Source organism: Olea europaea, unplaced genomic scaffold (genome assembly GCF_002742605.1).
Source record: "Olea europaea var. sylvestris unplaced genomic scaffold, O_europaea_v1 scaffold2261, whole genome shotgun sequence".
Taxonomy (NCBI): Eukaryota; Viridiplantae; Streptophyta; class Magnoliopsida; order Lamiales; family Oleaceae; genus Olea; species Olea europaea.
Window position 1 is genome coordinate 26,202 of NW_019240665.1, and position 21,545 is coordinate 47,746.

The 21,545-nt window shown below is 32.2% G+C and overlaps 2 protein-coding genes across 2 annotated transcripts; both read right to left on the reverse strand.

The window, feature by feature from the left end:
* Positions 1 to 1,199: 1,199 nt before the first annotated feature.
* LOC111381144 lies at positions 1,200 to 11,716 on the reverse strand. Its single transcript, XM_023004885.1, has 10 exons — positions 10,755 to 11,716; positions 10,364 to 10,405; positions 9,925 to 10,173; positions 8,830 to 9,799; positions 8,576 to 8,699; positions 7,963 to 8,029; positions 4,312 to 4,346; positions 3,537 to 4,152; positions 2,538 to 2,570; positions 1,200 to 2,463 (listed from the first exon to the last, which is right to left on the reverse strand). Exons 1-10 carry the CDS (start codon positions 11,476 to 11,478, stop codon positions 1,361 to 1,363), a joined length of 3,963 nt encoding a protein of 1,320 aa, XP_022860653.1. The 5' UTR covers positions 11,479 to 11,716; the 3' UTR covers positions 1,200 to 1,360.
* A 2,342-nt stretch (positions 11,717 to 14,058) lies between these two features.
* Positions 14,059 to 15,300, reverse strand: LOC111381150 (LEAF RUST 10 DISEASE-RESISTANCE LOCUS RECEPTOR-LIKE PROTEIN KINASE-like 1.2). The gene has a single exon (XM_023004892.1). It carries the CDS (start codon positions 15,223 to 15,225, stop codon positions 14,386 to 14,388), a length of 840 nt encoding a protein of 279 aa, XP_022860660.1. The 5' UTR covers positions 15,226 to 15,300; the 3' UTR covers positions 14,059 to 14,385.
* Positions 15,301 to 21,545: the final 6,245 nt, after the last annotated feature.

Sequence of the window (21,545 nt, forward strand, 5' to 3'; positions counted from 1 at the left end):
TATCGTAAGGCATGTGGTTGCAAGACATGACATGACACATCATATACTCTAGAAAAAGTAAGAGGTTTGTTGAATTGTGTGTGACACAGTATAGTTTTACTTATGTAAAATAGCATTTTGATACTATATAAATTGTGATTATTATATTTTATTTTATTGCATTTATTTAATGTTGAACTTGCGAATTAAAATTTCTATGGTCACTTGTGATAATGTAAGTTTAAAAAGCACGATATGACACTACTTATATTTTGATCATAAATTATATTGTTCCTAACCAATATATGTGGGTTGGCACATTGTAAAAAAGATTGCAGTGTTGATAATTCCTATAAGAGTTTACAATTTGTCCATATTGCAGAAGCAATTTAATGGTGATACTAGTACATTTTGAATATATTGAATGACCTCATGTCAAGTTTAATTCTATAGGAGGACCATATGAAAAAAATAAATTCAACTTGATCTCCAGATATTTCATGTAAATCTATAGAAAATGTTGTGTATATTTTCGTAAGTTTAATATTCTTTAATTTAAAATTTGTTGATTAATATTTGGTGAGTTGAAAATTCAAGAATGAGCGAATTAGAGAACATGAATTCATGTTAAAAATTGTCGTCTTGAAAAACGAGTCGAGTGACAACTTAAATATTTTGTATTGAACAAACATAAATCTAAGCTTAGTTTTTAGCGCGACTAAATTGAGACATCTATGAAACTATTGAAAAGATGGTATTTAAGTTGGTGTGGATAATTGTGTCAAAACGATCATTTGTGCTAATACTTAATTGTCGAATATCAGACGACGATAAACAAATATACGGAAGGTTTGAGGAAAGTATTATAAATATATTAGTTTATGTGATCTTATATATTCAGAGAGCGCAAGTTTTACATTTAGTGGGAAAACAAAGACTAATAATTAAGTTTGTGGTCTAGAATTGATTTTAGATTTTAATTAAAAAAAAAATGTGCCTACATGTCGTATTGACTTTAGATAGTACCATAAAAGGCTTGAGGTGTTTAATCATTAAGTTTTTGGTATCAAAAATTGGAAGTTTGTATTCAAAAAAATTGGAAATTCATGACTCGAATCAGGATAAAGATTTGTTTAACGAATTTGATTAAATTCTTCATCTAAATTTTTTGATTATAAAATACACGTAAATATATAGTAATAGTCCTATATACTTCAATGAAAACAAAGAGTAATCGGATAAGTGTTGTTCCGTAACATTAACAACTTACAAATTGCTAGAGCACAAACAACACAAAACAACTTCTGTGCTTCGACATTAGAAGCCTCCAGACACCAATACCAAGAAGTTTGAATGGGGTTGTAGCTTAACTTCATGAATATTAGAGAGAGAGTGATAACTCAAAAGTTGAAGGATTTACTGCTTCTCTTGGCTGTATAAAGAAGTTGGGTTTAGGAGGCATTTGCAGAGATTCCATGTTCCCTTCTAACATTTCTACAACCCTGTTCATTGATGGTCTAGCTCTAGGATCAGTTTGTATGCACCATAAGCCAACTATTATCATTTTCCTTCTCAAATGCTCATTTGCATTCACAATGTTGTTCAAATCAAGTTTAGCATTCTGTTCAAGATTCTTATATATCCAATCAGGAAAATAATTTTCACTTGAATGATCAACTCTGACTTCGATATTTTTCGTCTCTCCAACCATTTCCAAAATCATCATACCATAGCTATAGACATCTGACTTGTGAGAAACGTCTCCAAAGTTTCTACAAACTATTTCTGGAGCTATATACCCGATTGTACCTCTAGCCCCTAGTATTGAAACTATACTGGACATGTTGGGGCAAAGTTTCGCCAAGCCAAAATCCGATATTTTAGGTTTGAAGTCTTTGTCGAGGAGAATGTTGTGAGGCTTTATGTCGAAGTGCAAAATCCGTGTATTACATCCTTGGTGCAAGTATTCTATTCCTTCAGCAATGCCAACTACAATTTGAAACAAAATTTCCCATCCTAACTGACGTTCTGCTATAGAGCTATTGTGGCATATGAATTTCTCAAGAGATCCATTGGGCATGAACTCATAAATGAGAGCTCTTTTGGAACCCTCAAAGCAAAATCCCAGGAGAGTGACAATGTTAATGTGGGAAGTTCTACTAATGCTTGCAACCTCATTGATAAAATCTTCTCCATTGCCCTTTGATTCTTTCAAAATCTTTACTGCTACAAGATGGCCATTGGGCAACTTTCCTCTATACACACTAGCAAAGCCCCCTTCCCCTAGCTTGTCACCGAATGAGTTAGTCATTTTCTTCAGATCAAAGTAGTTGTATCTTCGTGGTGCAAGATTCTCATTATTCTTTAGGAAGAGTTCAATGTCCTTATGATTTTGCGATTTTCCCTTTAAATTCAACACACACTTGCTCTTGTTGAAAATGAACAAGATTATGGAGAAGAGGACTACCGCAGCAGCTAAACCGCCTATTTTGAAAAATGATATCTTTATTTATAAAGCAAAGTGCAAAACAAATGGTACTGAAATTTGGAAGAGTTACCTGCGATGAAAATCAATTTCAACTTACTTCTTCCTGCAGTTGAAGTCAAAATACATGTTAGATTAAGAACACCTTATAAAAATAAAATGGTTTCTTTGTATAATCTCTTCTGCATGCAAATTTTTACGGGGCATGTCTCATGAACATGTGATTTCACACAGTTGTGAAATAAATTTATCTGGAGTCAAGATTTTCTATCAAATTGCCTGGTATACTAAATGAAAATCACTACTATTTAATTCAACACACTTTGTAGTCAAGAAATGATTTAAGTTTCTGATTAGAATTGAGATCACTTAACTACTATAGATTACGCTGCTAAAAGACAAACTTTAAAATAACTCGACTTAGCAGTTTATATTTATATATAGTGATTTTAATGGAACACGCTACAATAAAACCACTATAAAGTAGCACTCTCGAGACTATGAAAAATTATTATTTTATAAGAGTTATTTATTTTTTGATAAATGCATATCTTGAAGTTTGAAAATATTTTATAGTTTTACTACTTGTAATATTGTATGATTTTTAAATTAAAATAATAATGGATATTGTCAAGAGTTTATATGTATTTACACAAGGGAAAAACTTGTGCAAATTGTCTTTAGCATTGCACGACTCGGTCAAATGAAGATATTCTTCAGAACTACAAATTGGTGAATGGATTACTTGAAATCATTCCTGGTATGTGCTATAGAATGTGATGGATAAATACATGAAGAAAAACTGAGACATAAACACAAAAACTGGCATCATCTCTAAAGAGCTCTCTTCAGAAAAACGTATGTCAGCATGAGAAAATATGTCAGTTCAGACTCAGTCAAAGACAGAAAAACGAAAGTCTCAACAAAGCATGGAGCAGAGCACACTACACATATAAACAAGAGGACATAAAACAACTGTTTATTGGCATATAGCAATCGCTTGATAAATTCATTCTATCTTGCAGTTGTAAATGATTATCTTGCAATTGTCCGTGTTGAAGGTCGATGGTACCTTTTTCACATATAAATTCATTCTTCCTGGTATTTGTACACTGGCCTCCTTTGTTGTGACACTCTGCGCAGTCAACAGACAGAAACCATTGTACATCATATTCAGCGCTAAGCTGATCGAATAAGTCTATTGAATCTGATTCATTTTTCAAGTCGCCTGGCAAGTGAAAAACAGAACACTCATCTGGGCAAGAAATACTTTTATTCTTAATGGCGTAATATATATCGAAGTAATGGCAACCTGTGTACTTCCTATAATAATCCGTGAAAGAAAGTATCGGAGTTTTGTGGCATTTAAACAAAGTGATATTAGGTAAGAATGACAACGAAATAGTAGGCAAGCTTTGAATAGAGAAATTGTTGAACACAACGCAGCTTTTACTTTTCAAAAGACCTTCAAGAGTAGGGTTCCTAATCCTGAACACATGGGTAGATATCTTGGACAGAATCTCCCTGGTTGATGAAATCCCTTCATCTTCCAGGTAAACTAATGGATGTGGAGTGGCATCGCACTGAACCCTGAACAATCCACATTCATTGCGTATAATTGGATAAAGGAAACTCCAAACGGCCAAGATTTCCACACTGGAAAGATTTTTGGCATTTAGAATAGACAAAGTTTAGATTAAGCAGACAAAACAGAGAGAAATAAACAGGAAAACTAGAAACAGGCCTATAGAGCTTCCTGGAAAAAGCCATGCCTAACGAGAAGGAGAAGAATAGGATAGAAATCTCAGTCTCCCTCAATTTCATTAAATTATAGAGACGCGGTTGACCAGAGCAGTTGACTTGGAAATATTTTCACGAAGACCTGGACACAGACAAATAGAATATGAATCAAAAATGGAATTTTCATCTGTACCCGGCGTATAACAAGACAAATAGAATATGAATCAAAAACAAGAAATTTCATTTGTAACCGAGCGTTTGGTTGCGTGGCCCCGTCCCCCATGTGAAGGGTGTTTAACCAAGCATGTAAACGCCCGGGTACAAGTGGCTTGGTCTATCAAGAAAATATGTGGTCGAGATAATCATTCATTTTGCATAAATTCTTGACTTGCCTAAATGAATAATGTTATTCATAGTGAAGATTGCCGACAAATCATCTTGCGTGGCATACATTTGATACATAAGACAATCAAAACTACCATATTAATGTATAAAATAACAAACTCTCATGTGTTTGTCACGTAGGACGACTATCGGTAATATTCACTATGAATAGCATTATTCAATTTTATTGAATAACATACAAGAAATTATTCATAGAATCTATACAGGTGTTGTGTTGGGTCCAAAACCAATGAAAAATTGCCAAGTGTTCATCTGTCAAAATTCTGTCAAAATTTTCCTATACCTATAACATAATTAAATTTTATTGGAATCAGAGAAGGACCTAACGTGAAGGCACATAAATCTCACTAGTTAAACCAACTTGTCATTAATTCAAAGGACAGGTCAAGCGGTTACAAATTTTAAAATATGTATCTAATTTCACTTGTTATGAATTCAAAAAGAATAAGTTACTTGTATATAATAAGTTACATAATGATTTACATATAGATGATGAAAAAATTATGACCTAATTATATCTCATCACATCATATGTATGTAAATCGTTATGTACATTAGCACAACTGATCAAAAAACTAAAAAATATTTTCTTTCAGATTTTGTGATTGGACAGCCAAATATATAATTTATATATTCTTTCTAATCTTGTTATATATTTGAAGGCACTTTATAATCAAAGTACAGTGTTAAATGAGCGCCCTATACATGAACTTTACAGAATGTATCAAAATCATAAATGAAATCAACATTATATCAAAACTATACACGAACTTCTAAATTCGTATTTCATCCATAACTTATGTTTGTTAAAACTAACCTAGCAATCTATGTTGCAAATGGAGTACTTATGTTGGAGGCACTTTGCAAGTTAATTATGCAAATGGTAAATGATATTTATCCTCGTGTCAAAATTATACATGAACTTTACCCTTGTATCAAAATATACATACGCTCAATTTTGTGTCAAAATCATACATGGACTCACAAATTTGTATCTCTTTCATATATGAATTATTAAGTTTACACTTACATACCAAATAATCTTTGTTCGGTCTAATTTGTGTTAATTTTCTTTCATATATAGAATGGATTAATCAAGGGACGTGTTGGAGCCAAACAGAGTTAAATTGAAAAAGATGTGATGTGCAATTGGACTAAATCCAAATGTCAAGGACTAAATTGGAAGGTGAAAAGTTCAAAAACTAAGTTGGAGACTATAAGTTCAGGGGGCACCATGCAAAATTTGAAAAAAAAAAATGATGTTAGATCTCCCAAAATTGGGAAGGCCGGCTGCCTCCTTAAAGCAACGGGAGTTTTTTATGCTAGTACGAGGTTTCTCAAATTTGGGGAGGCCTCTGCAGCCTGATCTTTAGGTTAAAATTTGTCTGCACTCATTCAAAAAGAATGGATTTTGTGTGAATTGTAACCTACGAATAGCTATGGGATTAGAATACCATAAATAAGATTTTTCATTCATTATTACGGTTGACAATTAACACAATTTTTAAGAAATTCTTGGAGATTAAATTGAGAGAGAGAAAAAAAAAAATACAAGGCAATGAACTAGGATTTGGAGAATTTATTAAGGAGTATTAATCTTGGTGCAAGATTGCTTCAACTTTCTTGTCTTCGTAACCTGGTGATGTATTTCAATTGTGATTTGTATTTTTCTTATACGATGATTTTTGGCTAAATTCGTTTGTTAGGATGAAAGATATAGCTTTAGTTCAAATTATTGATTTTGGATAATTGAAGATCTAATTTTTTTTATTAGTTTTGCATATTACTTTTATTATTAAGATGATCGTAATTACTTACTTGGTCAATAATTAATTGCTTTATTTGTTTAAACTAAATAAGAAAAATAAAAAATTTAGCTTGAATAAAGAGATATACTTCTATAATTATTGTGGTTGCTAAATAATTGTAGATTAATGCATTTAATTATATATGTTGAGATTCAAATAGAGATAAACTGGATTAAATTGTTTGACCGAATACACATGCCAATTATTTTTCATGAGTTCGTATGATAAATCAAGGGGGAGATTTTAAAATCACGAGTCCTTTCATTTTTCTCTTCTTTTTAATCTAAAAAACAATCTCGTCAACTAGTTAGTTAATCATAGCTTTATTTTAGTCTAAAAATTATAATAAATACATCCCGCATTAAATTTTTGTATTGGTTCAAATAAAAAGAAGGATCAATTTAGGTCAATAATAAACAGGGACGGATTTGGGGGGCAAGGCAGGGCAGGGCAGGGTTGTAGCCCCCGCCCTCCTGGCCCAACAACTTTTTTTAAAGGTATTTTTTATTTTTGGTAAAAAATCAATTTTTTATATGTAATTTTTTCCCTCTCGTAGTAGCCCGATTTGAAATTTTATAGCCAGGTCTTGGATCCAATCTTGAATCTGTCCCTAATAATAAATAATACGGTCCTCGTGAAAATGATATTCCACTCTTTAGGTCCACTTTACTAAGTTTGACAATATCGTAAGCTCACACGCATACTGACTTAAGTATCGAACGGACTACAATATCATACATCTTAAACTTTGTTTTAGGAACTCAACAGCACTATTGCAGATCATCTCAAGTTTCGATATCTAGTTAGGTTTCTTATCCAACCTATCCTCATCCCAGATACAAATTTTGGGAGCATTGAATGGGAATTAATATTTTCATGTCACCCATGCTGCATGAGGAACAAAAAATGGTAAGTTTTCATATTGCTTACAATATTATCGCAGAAGCCAGTTTTGAAAATGAAATTGGCAAATAAAAATAGATTGGAAATCTAACTTCTCTTATGAAAATTATGCATTTCATTTGGTTATATCAGCATGATAAGCTATTGCATAACCCTGTTAAACTTCATAAAATCAAAATCTCAAAAAGCAAGATGACACGTGATTTATTAAATTGACGAGTTTTTATTTTCTATTTTTTCTTAATATTGATGAGTGTGGTATTATTTTCTCTATTTAAAAAACCATACAAAAAATCTAAGGATAGGCTGAGTGCAAAGATTGAAAATCATAAGGTATAAAAAAATAGTCAAATTATAAGAATTGTCAACTGTAACATATCTTCAATTTTTCCAAATGGTAAAAAAGTATTAATAATCAAACTTTGACTATCTATGATTTTATCCAAATGGCAGTAATTCTTACAACGCTATTCTTCTTAAAACTAAGGTGGCCAATATGAAACTCGAATGCATATCTCAACCTTAATTTGTTCTTCCCTTGAATTTAGCTACACAGTCAAATCACTCATCTTTTTTGTTATTTCCATGTGTCTCATAAAGCTTGCGATGATTGTTGAATCGTTCCTTCATTGGATGAGTTACCTTCTATTAGAGATTCATATTCAACTAGTCTTTTGAGGTATGTGTTGGTTACTTGGTTCATCAAATGCTATGTTATGTTGAGAATCCATCATAACCTCATTATTTACTCTGTATCTAGTGGACGTAAGATCTTTTTTCGAACTTTCCCATTCCTGAATAGCAGCCTAACGAGCTATCTGGATCACGTCTCTTCTTCTACTTGAGCTCGTTTCTTATCCTCTTTACGGTCCATTGAACAATCATATATAAAAATTGTTGCTTTTAAAGTTGTTGGCAATGATATTTTAGTAGTACTAATTCACTCAAAAAATTTAACTTTAGGTTAAGAACAAGCCTATATGCACGAAACAAACACCCTATCCCGGCCACAAGGGAAAAATGCAAAAATCCATAGGAAATTTCTTCATTTTCCCTGTCAAAATCCAGGATCCAAATGACACCTAGGAATGCTTCGCTTTGACAGATCGACAAGAATGACATCATCTTAGATGCGTGTCATTTACTGTACTGCTGCATATCATTTTACACAAAATTATTTGACATACTAGATTGAACAACATAGGATAGGACGAATGAATAAAAACAAGTAAAAATGTTATTTGTTGTTTTGTACATAGCTGTCAGTAGTGCACAGCAAACAGTTTCCTCGTATTATTGAAGCCGGAGAACAACATAGCCAGATGTTAAGAAAAGCTACATTATTTACTAGCATATTCTCAGTTTTAGTTCTATATTTACTGTTTTTGAAGCAGAAAGCATAGAATATGGAATATATCACAACCATTTTGCAAACAATATAAAGGATATATAACAAAATTCTTACCATAATCTATTTCTATAAACACGAAAAGGAAATACAAATCTTACCCACTTGAACTAGCTGTTGTAGAGCTACTTATCCACATATCAGTCACAGCATTTGGTGAGGATTGCAAATACTTGCTCCTCAACAATAAAACATCATCTGTCTCAGGTGAAGGTGGGATCTTTACACCCCTTGGAACGCTGTGATTATCATTAGTCTCCATTTTATTATCAAATTCCAACTCCTCATCGCCCATTATCTCCTTTAGAGATGATAATACTTCGTCCATAGAAGGCCTCAAATCCGTTTCAAGTTGCAAACATCGGAAAGCTAACTCCGCCACTGAAGTAGTCATCCTTGTAACATCATCATCAGATCCAAATCCCAGAGATGGATCGATTAACTCGTCAAAAGCACACCGTTGGATCCTGCTTATCGCTAAGTTGGCTAAGTTGATTTCATGCCGATGCCTACTTATATCCACTGCAGGCATTGATGATATGAGCTCGATGAGAACAACTCCAAAGCTGTAAACGTCACTTCTATCTGTAAGTTGGTAACATTGATGATATTCCGGATCAACATATCCAGGAGTTCCCTGAGGGGCAGTCGATATATGAGTGACATCATTAGGGAAGAGTCTTGAAAGCCCGAAATCTGCAACTTTGACACGAAAATTGTTGTCGAGTAGTATGTTGTTAGTCTTCACATCGCGATGTATTATATCTGATTTATGTAGGTATGCCAATGCGCTAGCAGTTTCTATGGCAATGTTCATGCGAATTGGCCATGAGAGTGGTGCTTTACTAGCTCTGTCACCATGGATATGATCTGCAACCGTGCCATTAGGAACGAACTCGTAAACAAGTAGGAGTTCCCGGCTGCGCCTTGATGTACAACCATAGAGAGAAACAAGATTCACGTGCCTCAAGCAAGTAAGAATTTTGATTTCATTCATAAACTGTTCTACTCGTTTGTAATTATGCTCATAGAGGCGCTTTATTGCTACTTCTCGTCCATCTTGGAGCTTGCCTAATTAGAAAGAAGGCATACTTGCCATTAGTTTTAAACAGTTGCCGATTATGTAACGACTAGCCACAACTGTACTTATTGTGATGTAGAGTGAGTCTGCCTCATAATGACTAATAGATTCTTACCATAGTAGACGGTTCCAAAACCTCCGTCTCCCAGTTCTTTTGAAGAATCAAAATTATTGGTGGCCACTTCAAGTTCTGTGTAGGAGAAGATGGGAATACCATAGTAGAAACTCCCGCCTTCAATGTCTGATTTTGAGGAAGGATCGGAGGATATGTTCCTCGAAAGTAAGTTGGCATCATTGATTCTTCTTTTATGACGCCAAACGAAAATGCCTACCACGCAAAGTATGAGTATACTTCCAGCTATAACTGAAAATCATAAAACAGAGAAGTGAGGAACTCACTAACCGAAAATGAAATGAAACGAGAAACTGTGATGAGAATAATGATTTCTTCCAATGAATCGAAATAAAGAAAAAAGGGGAAGTAATAAGTAACGAAGAAATGTAGGTAAGAACAGAATTTCCAAGTCTACTATGTAATATATGTATGTTCTTACCTGTGGCTGTGATTAATAAAATCAGCTTCAACTTACTTTTTCCTGCATTCATAGCCAACATGAGCAAATATGTCAGATCAGGTCCAATTGATCAGATAGAAATTAGATTTCTCTGTTTTCATATCCTGTGCGGAAAAAAAAAAAAAAAAAAAAACCGTATGGAGAACATCTATACATGTAAAGAACACAAATCAACTGTTTTCATGTGGATTGATTGGCAAATAGAAATACAAATTGCAAAATTATCAGTAACACATAAAACCAGACAATTAATATATTTTTAAAGTTAAAATCACTTAAACCCTGCTCTTGATTGCTGGCAAAACTCAAATCAAGAAGAAGCATGTAAAGGAATAACTTGAGATCGCCCATGTTCAAAAGCCGATGTTACCTTTTGCACATCGAAATTGATTATTTTGGTCAGCTGTACACTGTCCTCCACCTTGGTGGCAATCAATACAATCTTCAGACAGATTCCATTCTATATTATATTCGTTCCCTAACCGTTCGAACAAGTCTGCTGAATCTGATATAGTCTGTGATTTGACCGGCAAGTAAAGATCAGAACAACCAATTGGAATTGGGGGCGGAAGATTTTCATTTGAATTGGCGTAATATATATCAAAGTCGCAGCGTGTGTAATTTCTATAACTTTCATGTAAACGACGTAACTCGTCGTCGTCAGAGTTCATATTTTTGGGGCATTTGATCAGAGTGATATTGGGGAAGAATATCAACGAAATAGAATGATTGTAAGGAATATAGTAATCGAGGAATAAATCACAGCTCTTAGTTCGCAAAAAATTTTCAACAATAGGGTTTCGAATCCATGCTCGATTGGTAGATATGTTGCCCATAATTTCATACGACAGCGATAACCTCTCAGTATCCAGGTGAATTCTTGGATTCGGCAGAGCACCGCACTCAACCGTGTACAACCCACATCCGGGTTGCGAAAAATCTGCCAGAGGAAACTCCAAATTGCCAAGATTTCCACACTGGAAACTTTTTGGGCATTTAGAATACACGAATTTGAAAGTAAAAACATGAAGAAACACAGAGAAATTAACAAAAAAACTGGCAGCATCCCTACAGAGCTCCCTTGAAGAAACCATGATTAACAAGAAGAAGAAGATGGTGAGAGAGATGAAATTTTCTAGCTTTGTCCCAATTGTATTTGAAAATTATTTGCATCATCATCAAGGTGTAACACGGCATTTGACTTGAATCTTTTTTCATCAAGACTAATATAAAAGGATTATCAAAATGTCCTAAGTTGAAAAAGTCAGCCTAAACCAATAACGCTGAAGTTTCCTACCCAACAAATTATTTGAATTCCTGACCTGCGAATCAGAAACAACTTCAATGCCTTGCACTTGTCATTTTTTTCCTTTTTTTATTGTCAAAATTGTGGTGGAAAAGTAAAGGATAGTTCGGTGGCTCTTACTGTACTCACATTAGTATTACAAAATTATTCATTTCATTGACTTTACTGTTAGTTTTAATTTAAAATGTAATGTAATATACGAAGTAAGTTACGTCAAAATCACAATTCAACTATTCGAAATTTAGCCCTCGTTTGAGCCCCACTAAATTTTATCTCATTACATTTTATTTTTATCTCTCCTATTTTCAACCACATAATCTTCCATAAAATAATATTACACATAAATCGAAAACTTTTCTTTCTTTTTCAACTACTCATTTTTCAAAAAAATACTATTCCACCCATTAATTTTTCCACGCAATGGGGCCAAACAGGGGCTTAAAATGTTCGCTGACATTATTTATTAAAAAAAAAAAAGAAAGAAAGAAAGAAAGAAAGAAAAAATGTTGTGTCTGTAATCTCGCAATTGCAACTGAGCAATTTCAATTTGAATTTTTACATTTGAGGGAGAAGAATTCTAATAATCAATGCGAAAGAATCTTCAATTTTTAGATTAGTTGTGACCAGTAGTTTATGGGACAATTAAATGATTATTTGATCGGAGTTCTTTTAGAAAGAGCTTCCTAAAAATAGTTACCTACCTTATAACAGTTTTTTCTTAAAAAAAAAAAGTATATTCAGACAAAATACTTTCGGTAAATTATCCAAACATATCTTAATCCAGCTTTTTAGTATCAGATACGACATTTAATTTCTCAAAAATCCTACAAAAATGGTCCTAAGTCACAAATTTACAATATATTTGGATTAATCAGATAAAATGTTGTCTCTTTAACATAGATGATTCTTCGGTGAAAGTTGGCCAGAGAAGAACGCATTACTTGGGCTATAAGCCGGTTCGATTATTCAGGGGCGAACCTAACTTTTGACAAATTGGGTTATAGCCTAATCTAAAATTTGGGCCGAAAGGATTTATTTCTTTTACTTCAAAAATTGGGCCTAAAACCTTATTTACGTCAAAAAATTGGCTCAAAGAAACTAGTCCACCCCAGAAGTCTATATTATAATCTATCTCAAAATTTTATATAGTTCTAACTCCGTCCCTAGATCGGTCCAGCAGTAGGATTCAAAGTAATGAGATGCATAGTTTGGGCTAGTGGCAATTGTTAATAAATGGCCATAACCCATAATTTCAAATTCATTGGGCCAGTCCACAAAAAAAACGAAATGGGCTAAAACTAACGAAATCCATAATTGTTAGAAAACATATATCAATTGAATGGGTGATCCAGTGGAGTTAGGTCGGAATGTTTTATGAGATTAGGAAATTAGTAGGGATGAGAATTGCAAAATGGCGACTGCATTTTCCAAAGTTCTCGTAAGTAATATTGAGCCACTGGTGGGTGAGACTTGAGAGCATGGCCATATGAAAAAAGCTTAATTTGCTCGGGTCGAGGCCATGATATATCTTTCGTTGAGACTAATTGTAGCAATATAGTGTCTGCTCTATGAAATTCATACGTTTATCGAATCGATAGACTCATTTAGACATTTGGTCTACTAATCGGTTTGGTGGGATGCAAACCTTGCAATACGTGCTCTTAAATCAAGGATAATTTTAAGAATACTTTTCCACCTGATATACTTGTAAATTTTTTGATTTCTAGTTGTTCTACAGAAAAAACAACGAGATAAAGTTTTGTCAATTGTAATAGTTATGAATTTAAATTTTTGGTGTGTTTGAGCCGCATTATTTGGCATTATAATGAGATGAATAATATTTTTTTTTAAATGAATGGTTGAAAATTTTTTGATTTACGTATAATATTATTTTATTGAAAATTGTGTGGTTAAAAGTAAGAGAGAGAAAATTTTAATTTAATGCATTATAATGAGATGAATAATATTTTTTTTTTAAATGAGTAGTTGAAAATTTTTTGATTTACATGTAATATTATTTTATTGAAGATTGTGTGGTTAAAAGTAAGAGAGAAAATTTTAATTTAATGTAATGAGAAATAATGGGGCTCAAACTCACCTTTTGTCTTCAGTACGTAAGAATGCATCAAGGAAGACTCAGTCTTGTTTCTATATCTCATCTCTATGTTCAGTTAAGAGCAAAAACAAGACCGAGGTATACAATCAATTCATGGTATTGTCTCAATTGTTTTTATCAAGAGATAAATTTCATATTGGCTAATTACCGAAATATAGATTAATATATATAGATTTGAGTTATTTCTCAGATTGCTCTACTTAAACGAACTACTATCTTATGGAGGCATGTTAGAAAATAGATCTCACATTGACTGAGATGTAGAGAATCATGTGCAGATTTGAACTATTACTATTAATAAAGTTAATCGTTTTTTGATGAAATTGAGAAGCTATTAAGCTTCTTGGTCAAACATATGGAAGAACGAACCATACAGCACATTATTCTTGAATTTATCCAAACATCTATTACGTAACACAGAAGAAAAGATTTAGGACTTTAGAAAAAAGATTTAGGCTGCTAAAATCACAGTACATGTTCTGTCAACATGCCCTTTTGGCATATATGACGGAAGTAAGAAAACGTACTTAAAATTCTTTTTGTTAGTGTGAACGTTAAACAGATCCTAAGAAACTTTTATCAAACTAATTTTTCAATTATCACATTCCATAAATTGAAAGTGACAAAAAAGAAATATAACATACCTGAATCTGCACGTCGTGATCTGCAACCCCGGGGACGGGGTCTGTCAGGGCAGAAGCAACGGAACTTGAAAATAGTGGTGTTAAAGCCACATCGGCCGCCCTCTCTCTCACATGTACTGCATTCACTGGATGATGAATAATTCAGTTCAAACCCTCTTCTCAAAATCTTCTTATACTCTCCCACTACAATCCTCTCTTCATCACCATGCACTTCCACCGGGGCCGCCACTATTTTTTCGCAATTTTTCAATCCCTTCTGCAAATTTTCATCCTTATCACAAATTGCTAAATCCAAATTATCTCTTTTCTCACCCGGACAGTCAACCTTGTATCGCAAAAGATCATTAGGCAACGGTTCAATACAATTGGACAAAAAATAAAGACTTGTTGCATTAACATACTGAAACTCTCTAATAGGAAGTGTCGTGTTCCTGATTTGTGGAAGGCATCTGCCGTTTAAATTACTCAAAACAGCAGCATTATAAACACGAAAAGAACGACGAGGATAGGAAATGTTTTCAACTATATAGTCATTTTCTGTTGAACTAATCATTGGATAGCCATGTTTTCCGCACTTGAGATGGAATCCGGGGTAACCGCAGTAGGATTTTTGCAAACCTTCAATATAGAATGGAAATTTAATTTTTGGGCCATTGTCACAATTCTTGGGCAAGCATGCATCGTACCGAAAATCAGTAGCAGAAGATTTTCTTGATAAAAGGATAAGACAGAATACACAGATATCTAAAGATGTTAAGAAAACGGTATATTTCATGCTTTGGTGAAGTGAATTCCAAGCTTCAGACACAAATGGTTGGTTTTCTGTGTCTTCCTTGTTTATTAAACTAATAAAGGGTCATTTCAAGAAAGTCGCAAGTATTGACCAATCTGTGAGTCCAGTGTCTGTATAGTGAAATTCTTGAATATTTGTGCAAGGTTTTACTGGTTTTTCATTTTGCGTGTTGGAATATGCAAGAAAGAGGCCACATTCAATTTATGCTCTTGTGGCACTCATCAATTTGTATCTTCTGTGCAAGTGGATGGAAAAAATTAAACTGGTCCATGATTCTACCATTAATTACTTTTGTGGTCTGTTCTACCGTAGTCCATGCGATACTTCGCTCCCTTTATTCTGGCGTAGTTTCTACGTTCGACTGAATATTAGTCAGACCTCTGACTTGGTCTCTTTCTTTATCGGATATAATATCTGAGTAAAGAAAGAAGTATTTAAAAGTTCTTAAAAATTGAACTCCCTTAAGATTTTATTTTTGTGGATAACGTTTATTCATGCTATTAGAAATTATTTTGACCTGAAGGATTAATAACCAACACTATGAAATGGAGTCGCAAACACAAAATAATATTAATTATTTATGTTGCAAAAATTTAGATGTTGATATTAAATTTGAGGTTTTATCTTAAAAAGTTAAGATTTGTTAAGAGGATTAATTCAAGTGCTAGTCCTAATATGTTGATTAGTATTTTTATACTAAATTGACGTGACATTTTACACACAATATACTCCTACAAGATATATAGTAGCTCGTTTAAGCACATCAATCTTGAAATTTGAATGATCGTTCAAACTTTACACATATAGAATTATTTATTTAAGTTTGATAGACTCTAGTATCATAGTAATACTTAAAGTTTGATCCGTTAAAAGTGGATAAAAATTTAAAGAACTTTTATAAAATAAGTTCTAAGCGTATAAATATAGACATTCCATCTTGTGGGGATTGATTAAAAAATTCCATGCTTGGATCATATAATACTATCGCGTATTGGCAACGTCAACGTTGATCTACATTTTATGCATACCAAGCGTTCCACTTTCCTTTCGAAAACGATGTCCACATTTGGCTAATATATTTTCAAACATTTCATTATTATTCACGACAATTTGATAAAGGATCTAAACATTGATTGTCTAGACATTAACACGTTTACACAAGAGAAGAAACCAAGAAGGAAACAAAATGAAAGTCTAATTCTTTAGTACTACAGTTTTAAAATTAATACAATATGTTGTTCAATAATTTATTAAATAACACAGGGAATTAGTTTATAGAATTTCTATTAAATTTTTTATTTATTGTGTATTTACTAATGTCTCTTACATACTTTTAGATAATTAAAAAGTCAATTTACTCTTATAACGCCCTATGAAATTTGGAGGAGGAGCAACAAATTGTCCATGAAGAAATAACGAATGAAGATCTCATAGCAACATGAAGGGTCACAAGACCAACATGAAGATGATATAAATAATGATGAACTTTTGTATAATAAAGATAAACTATGTGTTCTTCACTCATTTATTTCTCTTATTGACCTTTTAAATCACACTAATGTTATAATTCATAGGTACTCCAAGGTATATAGTCAACATCATAAATAAAAGATAAATAAAACTCTAGATAGATGATTCCCTAAAGAATGTGATTCTACAAATTTAAAATTTTAATATTTTATATTAATTATTAGATGCAAAAAAAAAAATTAAATAAATAAAATTATGCCTATAAAACAAGACCGGTTTCATTAAATTTTATTAAATGTCTCACAGGTTATTAATTATTAAAATATTAATTTAGAGATGTCAGTACAATAAAGTTATAATAATTGACACGATACTGTTAAAACAACAAATTTAAAAAATATAAATAAACTATGTAACAAATAGGGATGGAAATCTTGACTAGAAAAATTAGAGATTTACAGTGTCTTGTCCCGTCCCGTCTTGTTCTGTCCAAAAAATTAGTTCTTTAAAATTTCGTTAACACAAATTTTTTTATGTCCAAATCTGGACTGATTACCCAAATCCATTAATGCAATTCTCAAATTATCCAAAAATTACAATAAATAAGGCGGAAAATTAAAATCTCCAACGGGATGGAACAACGTGACCATTTGGTTGCCATCATAGGAAGAAATGTTAACTACACCCTATATTCATAAGATTCATAATCATCATATCAAATTTGAATGTCGAACTTGAAACTTTGATTAGATACTGTGTTGGCTTATCTTATTTACAAGCGTGGTTAAACTTTTTCTTGCTATTCTATTTTATTTTCTCTCTGTTAACCTAAAAAAAGTACTAATTAATTTGGGAAATAATTAGTCACAAATTTGGACCAAGTCGTCATGGAATGCCTTGAAAGTGCGATCCTATTTGAAGTTTTCAGGTTATGGCCCCATAGGACGGTGATCAACTTATGCAAAGAAGAAAGAAATTCAAGACCCCATTTTCTTTAGACAATTTTTTTCTTGTATTTCCTTGTTCTACCTTTGACTCTATAATTCTTTTCTTATGGCCAACTTTGAATTTTCTTCCATATTTATGGTCAATTTTATTTTTTTATTTATTTTCTTTTTTGTTGAATAAGCCCTTGTCTGATCTCCACTATTTTTAAAATATATGTTTTTCTCTCTTCTATTTAATTACATATTTTTCAATAAAATAATATTGTACGTAAATCCAAAATTTTTCTTTATTTTTTAATCACACAATCTCCATCAATCTACTATTTTAAAATGTATTCTTAGCTAAAAATGGGGCTGAAACCGCCACAGGTGCTAAATTTAGTCCCGTTTAGTATAACTTAAAATTTTAAGTCAATGTCAATAATTAATTTTAACCACATATTTAATGAGATTCACAATTTTTATTAATTCTTCAACTGTACATTTCATCAAATTTTATCCACATTGACAAAAAAAAAGTGAGGAAAAAAATGATTTTTAGCTACACCAAATATAAGCTTAGAATAAATAAGTTAAGAAATGTATTTAAAAAAAATCAATAAAATGGAAAATAAGGTATGTTGTGATTGTCCACAAGTAGAAAACATTGAAACTGATACGACCCTTCTCAAATCATCCTAATGGATCCTAAACGAGAAATGAGTTGATAGAAGATGCTGACTAGATGTTAGATCCACTACCAAAACTGACAATGAAGTACTACTAATTACGTGTCAAAATAAGATGTTTATAAAAAATAATGCAATGGGCCCAAAATAATTTTTTCATGCTCAACTCAACGAACACAAATAATCTACAGTGGTCATGTGATGGTGGCTCCTAAATTAACTAGTTCTTCAAAGATCCCAAGCTCAATTGCTACCTGGTAAGAAAAACGTGAAAAATTATATGAATTGATAGCTCAGTGAGTGAAGAATTTCAAAAATACTTATACTTTCTCATTCATATATTCTTATCGAAAATCAAATTTACATCATTTAATAGTTCACATTAAAATAGAATATTGTATTAATAATCAAGATACGAGACATCTTCATAACGCTGTAAAATATCATTTCATAATCATGATATAATCGTCAGCTGATCTCCATACTATTATCTCATCACATCAAATATACTGAAAAATCCACCGAAAACATACCCTATGACAGAAATCTGTAATTCGCCTCTCGAGCTAAGCATTTTCATCATGGGCCTTAGGCCCTCTCCGTGAACGAAAGCAAGTTTCAAATTCCTTTGATAATCAATTCTAGAACACGGTCAAGGCCTTTCTGTGAACTATATGTACGTGATTAAAACCCTTTCGTGTAGGATAGGACACGGCCAAAACCCCTCCGTAAACGAGAAAAACTATATAATTATGGGTACTTTTCTAGTCAATCTCAATATCACACGTCTAACATTCCAATTCACAAATAATCCATATCCAATCTTTGAATTCCACATGTATCATATTGAAAGAAACTTTCATACTGTTCATATAATTGAATAAATAATTGACATAATTACACATAATGTAATAATATGATTAATTTATCAATACTTGAAAGTATTTGAGTTTTTCCACTCACAGATCTATGGATTAAAATCTAACTAAATTCACAAGGTTTTCCAAATTTTCACGTCGCTTCCTGAGATAACTGTATAATTACTCAAATGTAAACCTGCAAAGTGATTCGTCAACTTCTATATTTATTCTTGCATCTCTATTTCCCTAACTTTTATTCTCTTTGATTATTACCAGCCAATCACCACACATAATCAAATCCATAAGATTGCTCATAATTTATTAAAATCACTACTTTAGATAAACCCTATATATAATTTAATCCAATACCTAGATTTCAATATTTGTCATTTAATTTCATTCGAATCTAAAAAAACCTGAGAAAATGAAAGTTTGACAAAAAAAACACTAACATTTTAGAGTACTGAAATTTGGCACCTGTCGCTATATATGAAAAAATGTCACCAAAATCATTGATAGAAACAACGCTTTTCTAGGCAGAATTTCAATAGCTACACCAATATATTATCATACTCAAAAATAGCTTAAAATTGCTTTAAGAAAAGAAAAATAAATTAAATCAAATGTTTGATATCACCATTTACAGATAATATTGTAAAGATTTAAACTTGATTATGCCCAACGAATAACACGATGATTGTAGTATAGCTTTAGCATGTCGGATTCCACGGGGAGATGGAAAGTTTCACAAAGGATTAAACAAACTAGGGTTTTCGTGATTTTATGCAAGGATGATTTATCAATTGGAATAAATGTTTAATATCAATGTATGAAACAGTGAAGCGTCGAAATTTCCTCGATTAGATGGGTTCAATCAATGTCAATTTTGCATGAGAATACTCAAGATTTTCATCCCAACACTTTAATTGAAAAATAAAACATTCAAGCCCTTATTTAATTTCTTTAGTAATTCCAAATCTAGGTTTCTTTTACAATATAATTCTACAATGAATTATTGAAATTAGATCCCAAAGCAACTATATACATCAAGCATATAATAGTAAGGTATCACACTAATAAATTGTTTGAAATTGAAAATCAATAAACATTTCAATTATTCAATGAAGAAAACGTGATTGAATTCATAAAAATCTAATGTGAATTAACCTAATTACAAAGCATATCCAATAATATAAGAAACCTAGATTTAGAATTGTTCAACAATAAAAAACACCTTACACGCAATAAAAGACATTGAAATTCCCAAATCTAACCAAGTTTCTTCGTGGCTTCACTGATTAATTTAGTTTTCCATAAAGTTCTTGTGCCCAAGATGATAGAAAAGAGATAGGAGATGAGGAGGCATGTTATGGTCGAATTAGGGCTTAAAAGCGAGTGCCAAATTGTTTCCAAAAGAGGTTGAACGGAATAAGGAAACTTGAAGATTCGGCCAAAAATTGTTATGTGCGACTACTTTCAGTATTTTGGCCATAACTTTCTCTTCCAATATCCGATTAAGACAATTCAAAGTGCGTTGGAAATCTAACACAAAGGGATATAATTTTCCTAGCAATAGCTCTTTCAAATTCAAATGTTTATTAGGTCAAAAGTGGATCTCAATCTCCGGCTAAAAATATGAAAAATCCTTATGCGGTCGAAATTTTATTTGTGAAAATATTATGGTCATATTTAACTTCTTTTAACAATATAACTAAGAAAATAAACTAAATTAACTAAAAAATGTAAAAGAGGAACGAAATCACCATTTTGCTCGAGAATCCTTCAATTATTTGTACCGTCTACCTGGCAATAGCGCCAGAATTTAATTACACCCAAAGAATAACGCGATGATTGTAGTATAGCTTTGGAGTGTCAATTTCATAGGAAGATAGGCAGTAATCTCGACGGAGATTAGGATGAGCTTTGATGAATAAAAGCAAAATTGGTAGACATTTTCATAGGTCAAGCAAATCAAACCTATTTTCAGACAAATAAGATAAAAAAAATTTCACAAAGGATCAAACAAACTAGGGTTTTTGTGATTTTATGTGAGAATGATTTATCAGTTGGAATAAATGATTAATATCAATGTATGAAATGGTGAAATGCCGAAATTCTCTGGATTGGATGGGTTCAATCAATGTCAATTTTGCATGAGAATACTCAATTAAAAGTTTTCATCCCAACACTTTAATTGGAAAATAAAACATTCAAACCCTTATTTAATTTCTTTAGTAATTCCAAATCTAGGTTTCTTTCACAATATAATTCCACAATAATTTATTAAAATTAGATCCCATAGCAACTATATAAATCAAGCGTATAATAGTAAAGAATCACACCAATAAGTTTGAAAT

Coding starts and splice junctions, on each gene's coding strand:
- LOC111381144 (XM_023004885.1), bottom strand. CDS start 11,478: ATGGTTTCTTCAAGGGAGCTCTGTAGGGATGCTGCCAGTTTTTTTGTT. Junction 8,700..8,829: donor ACAACAGCTAGTTCAAGTGG/GTAAGATTTGTA, acceptor CTTCAAAAACAG/TAAATATAGAACTAAAACTG. Junction 8,030..8,575: donor TGTGCACTACTGACAGCTAT/GTACAAAACAAC, acceptor AACATAACATAG/CATTTGATGAACCAAGTAAC.
- LOC111381150 (XM_023004892.1), bottom strand. CDS start 15,225: ATGAAATATACCGTTTTCTTAACATCTTTAGATATCTGTGTATTCTGT.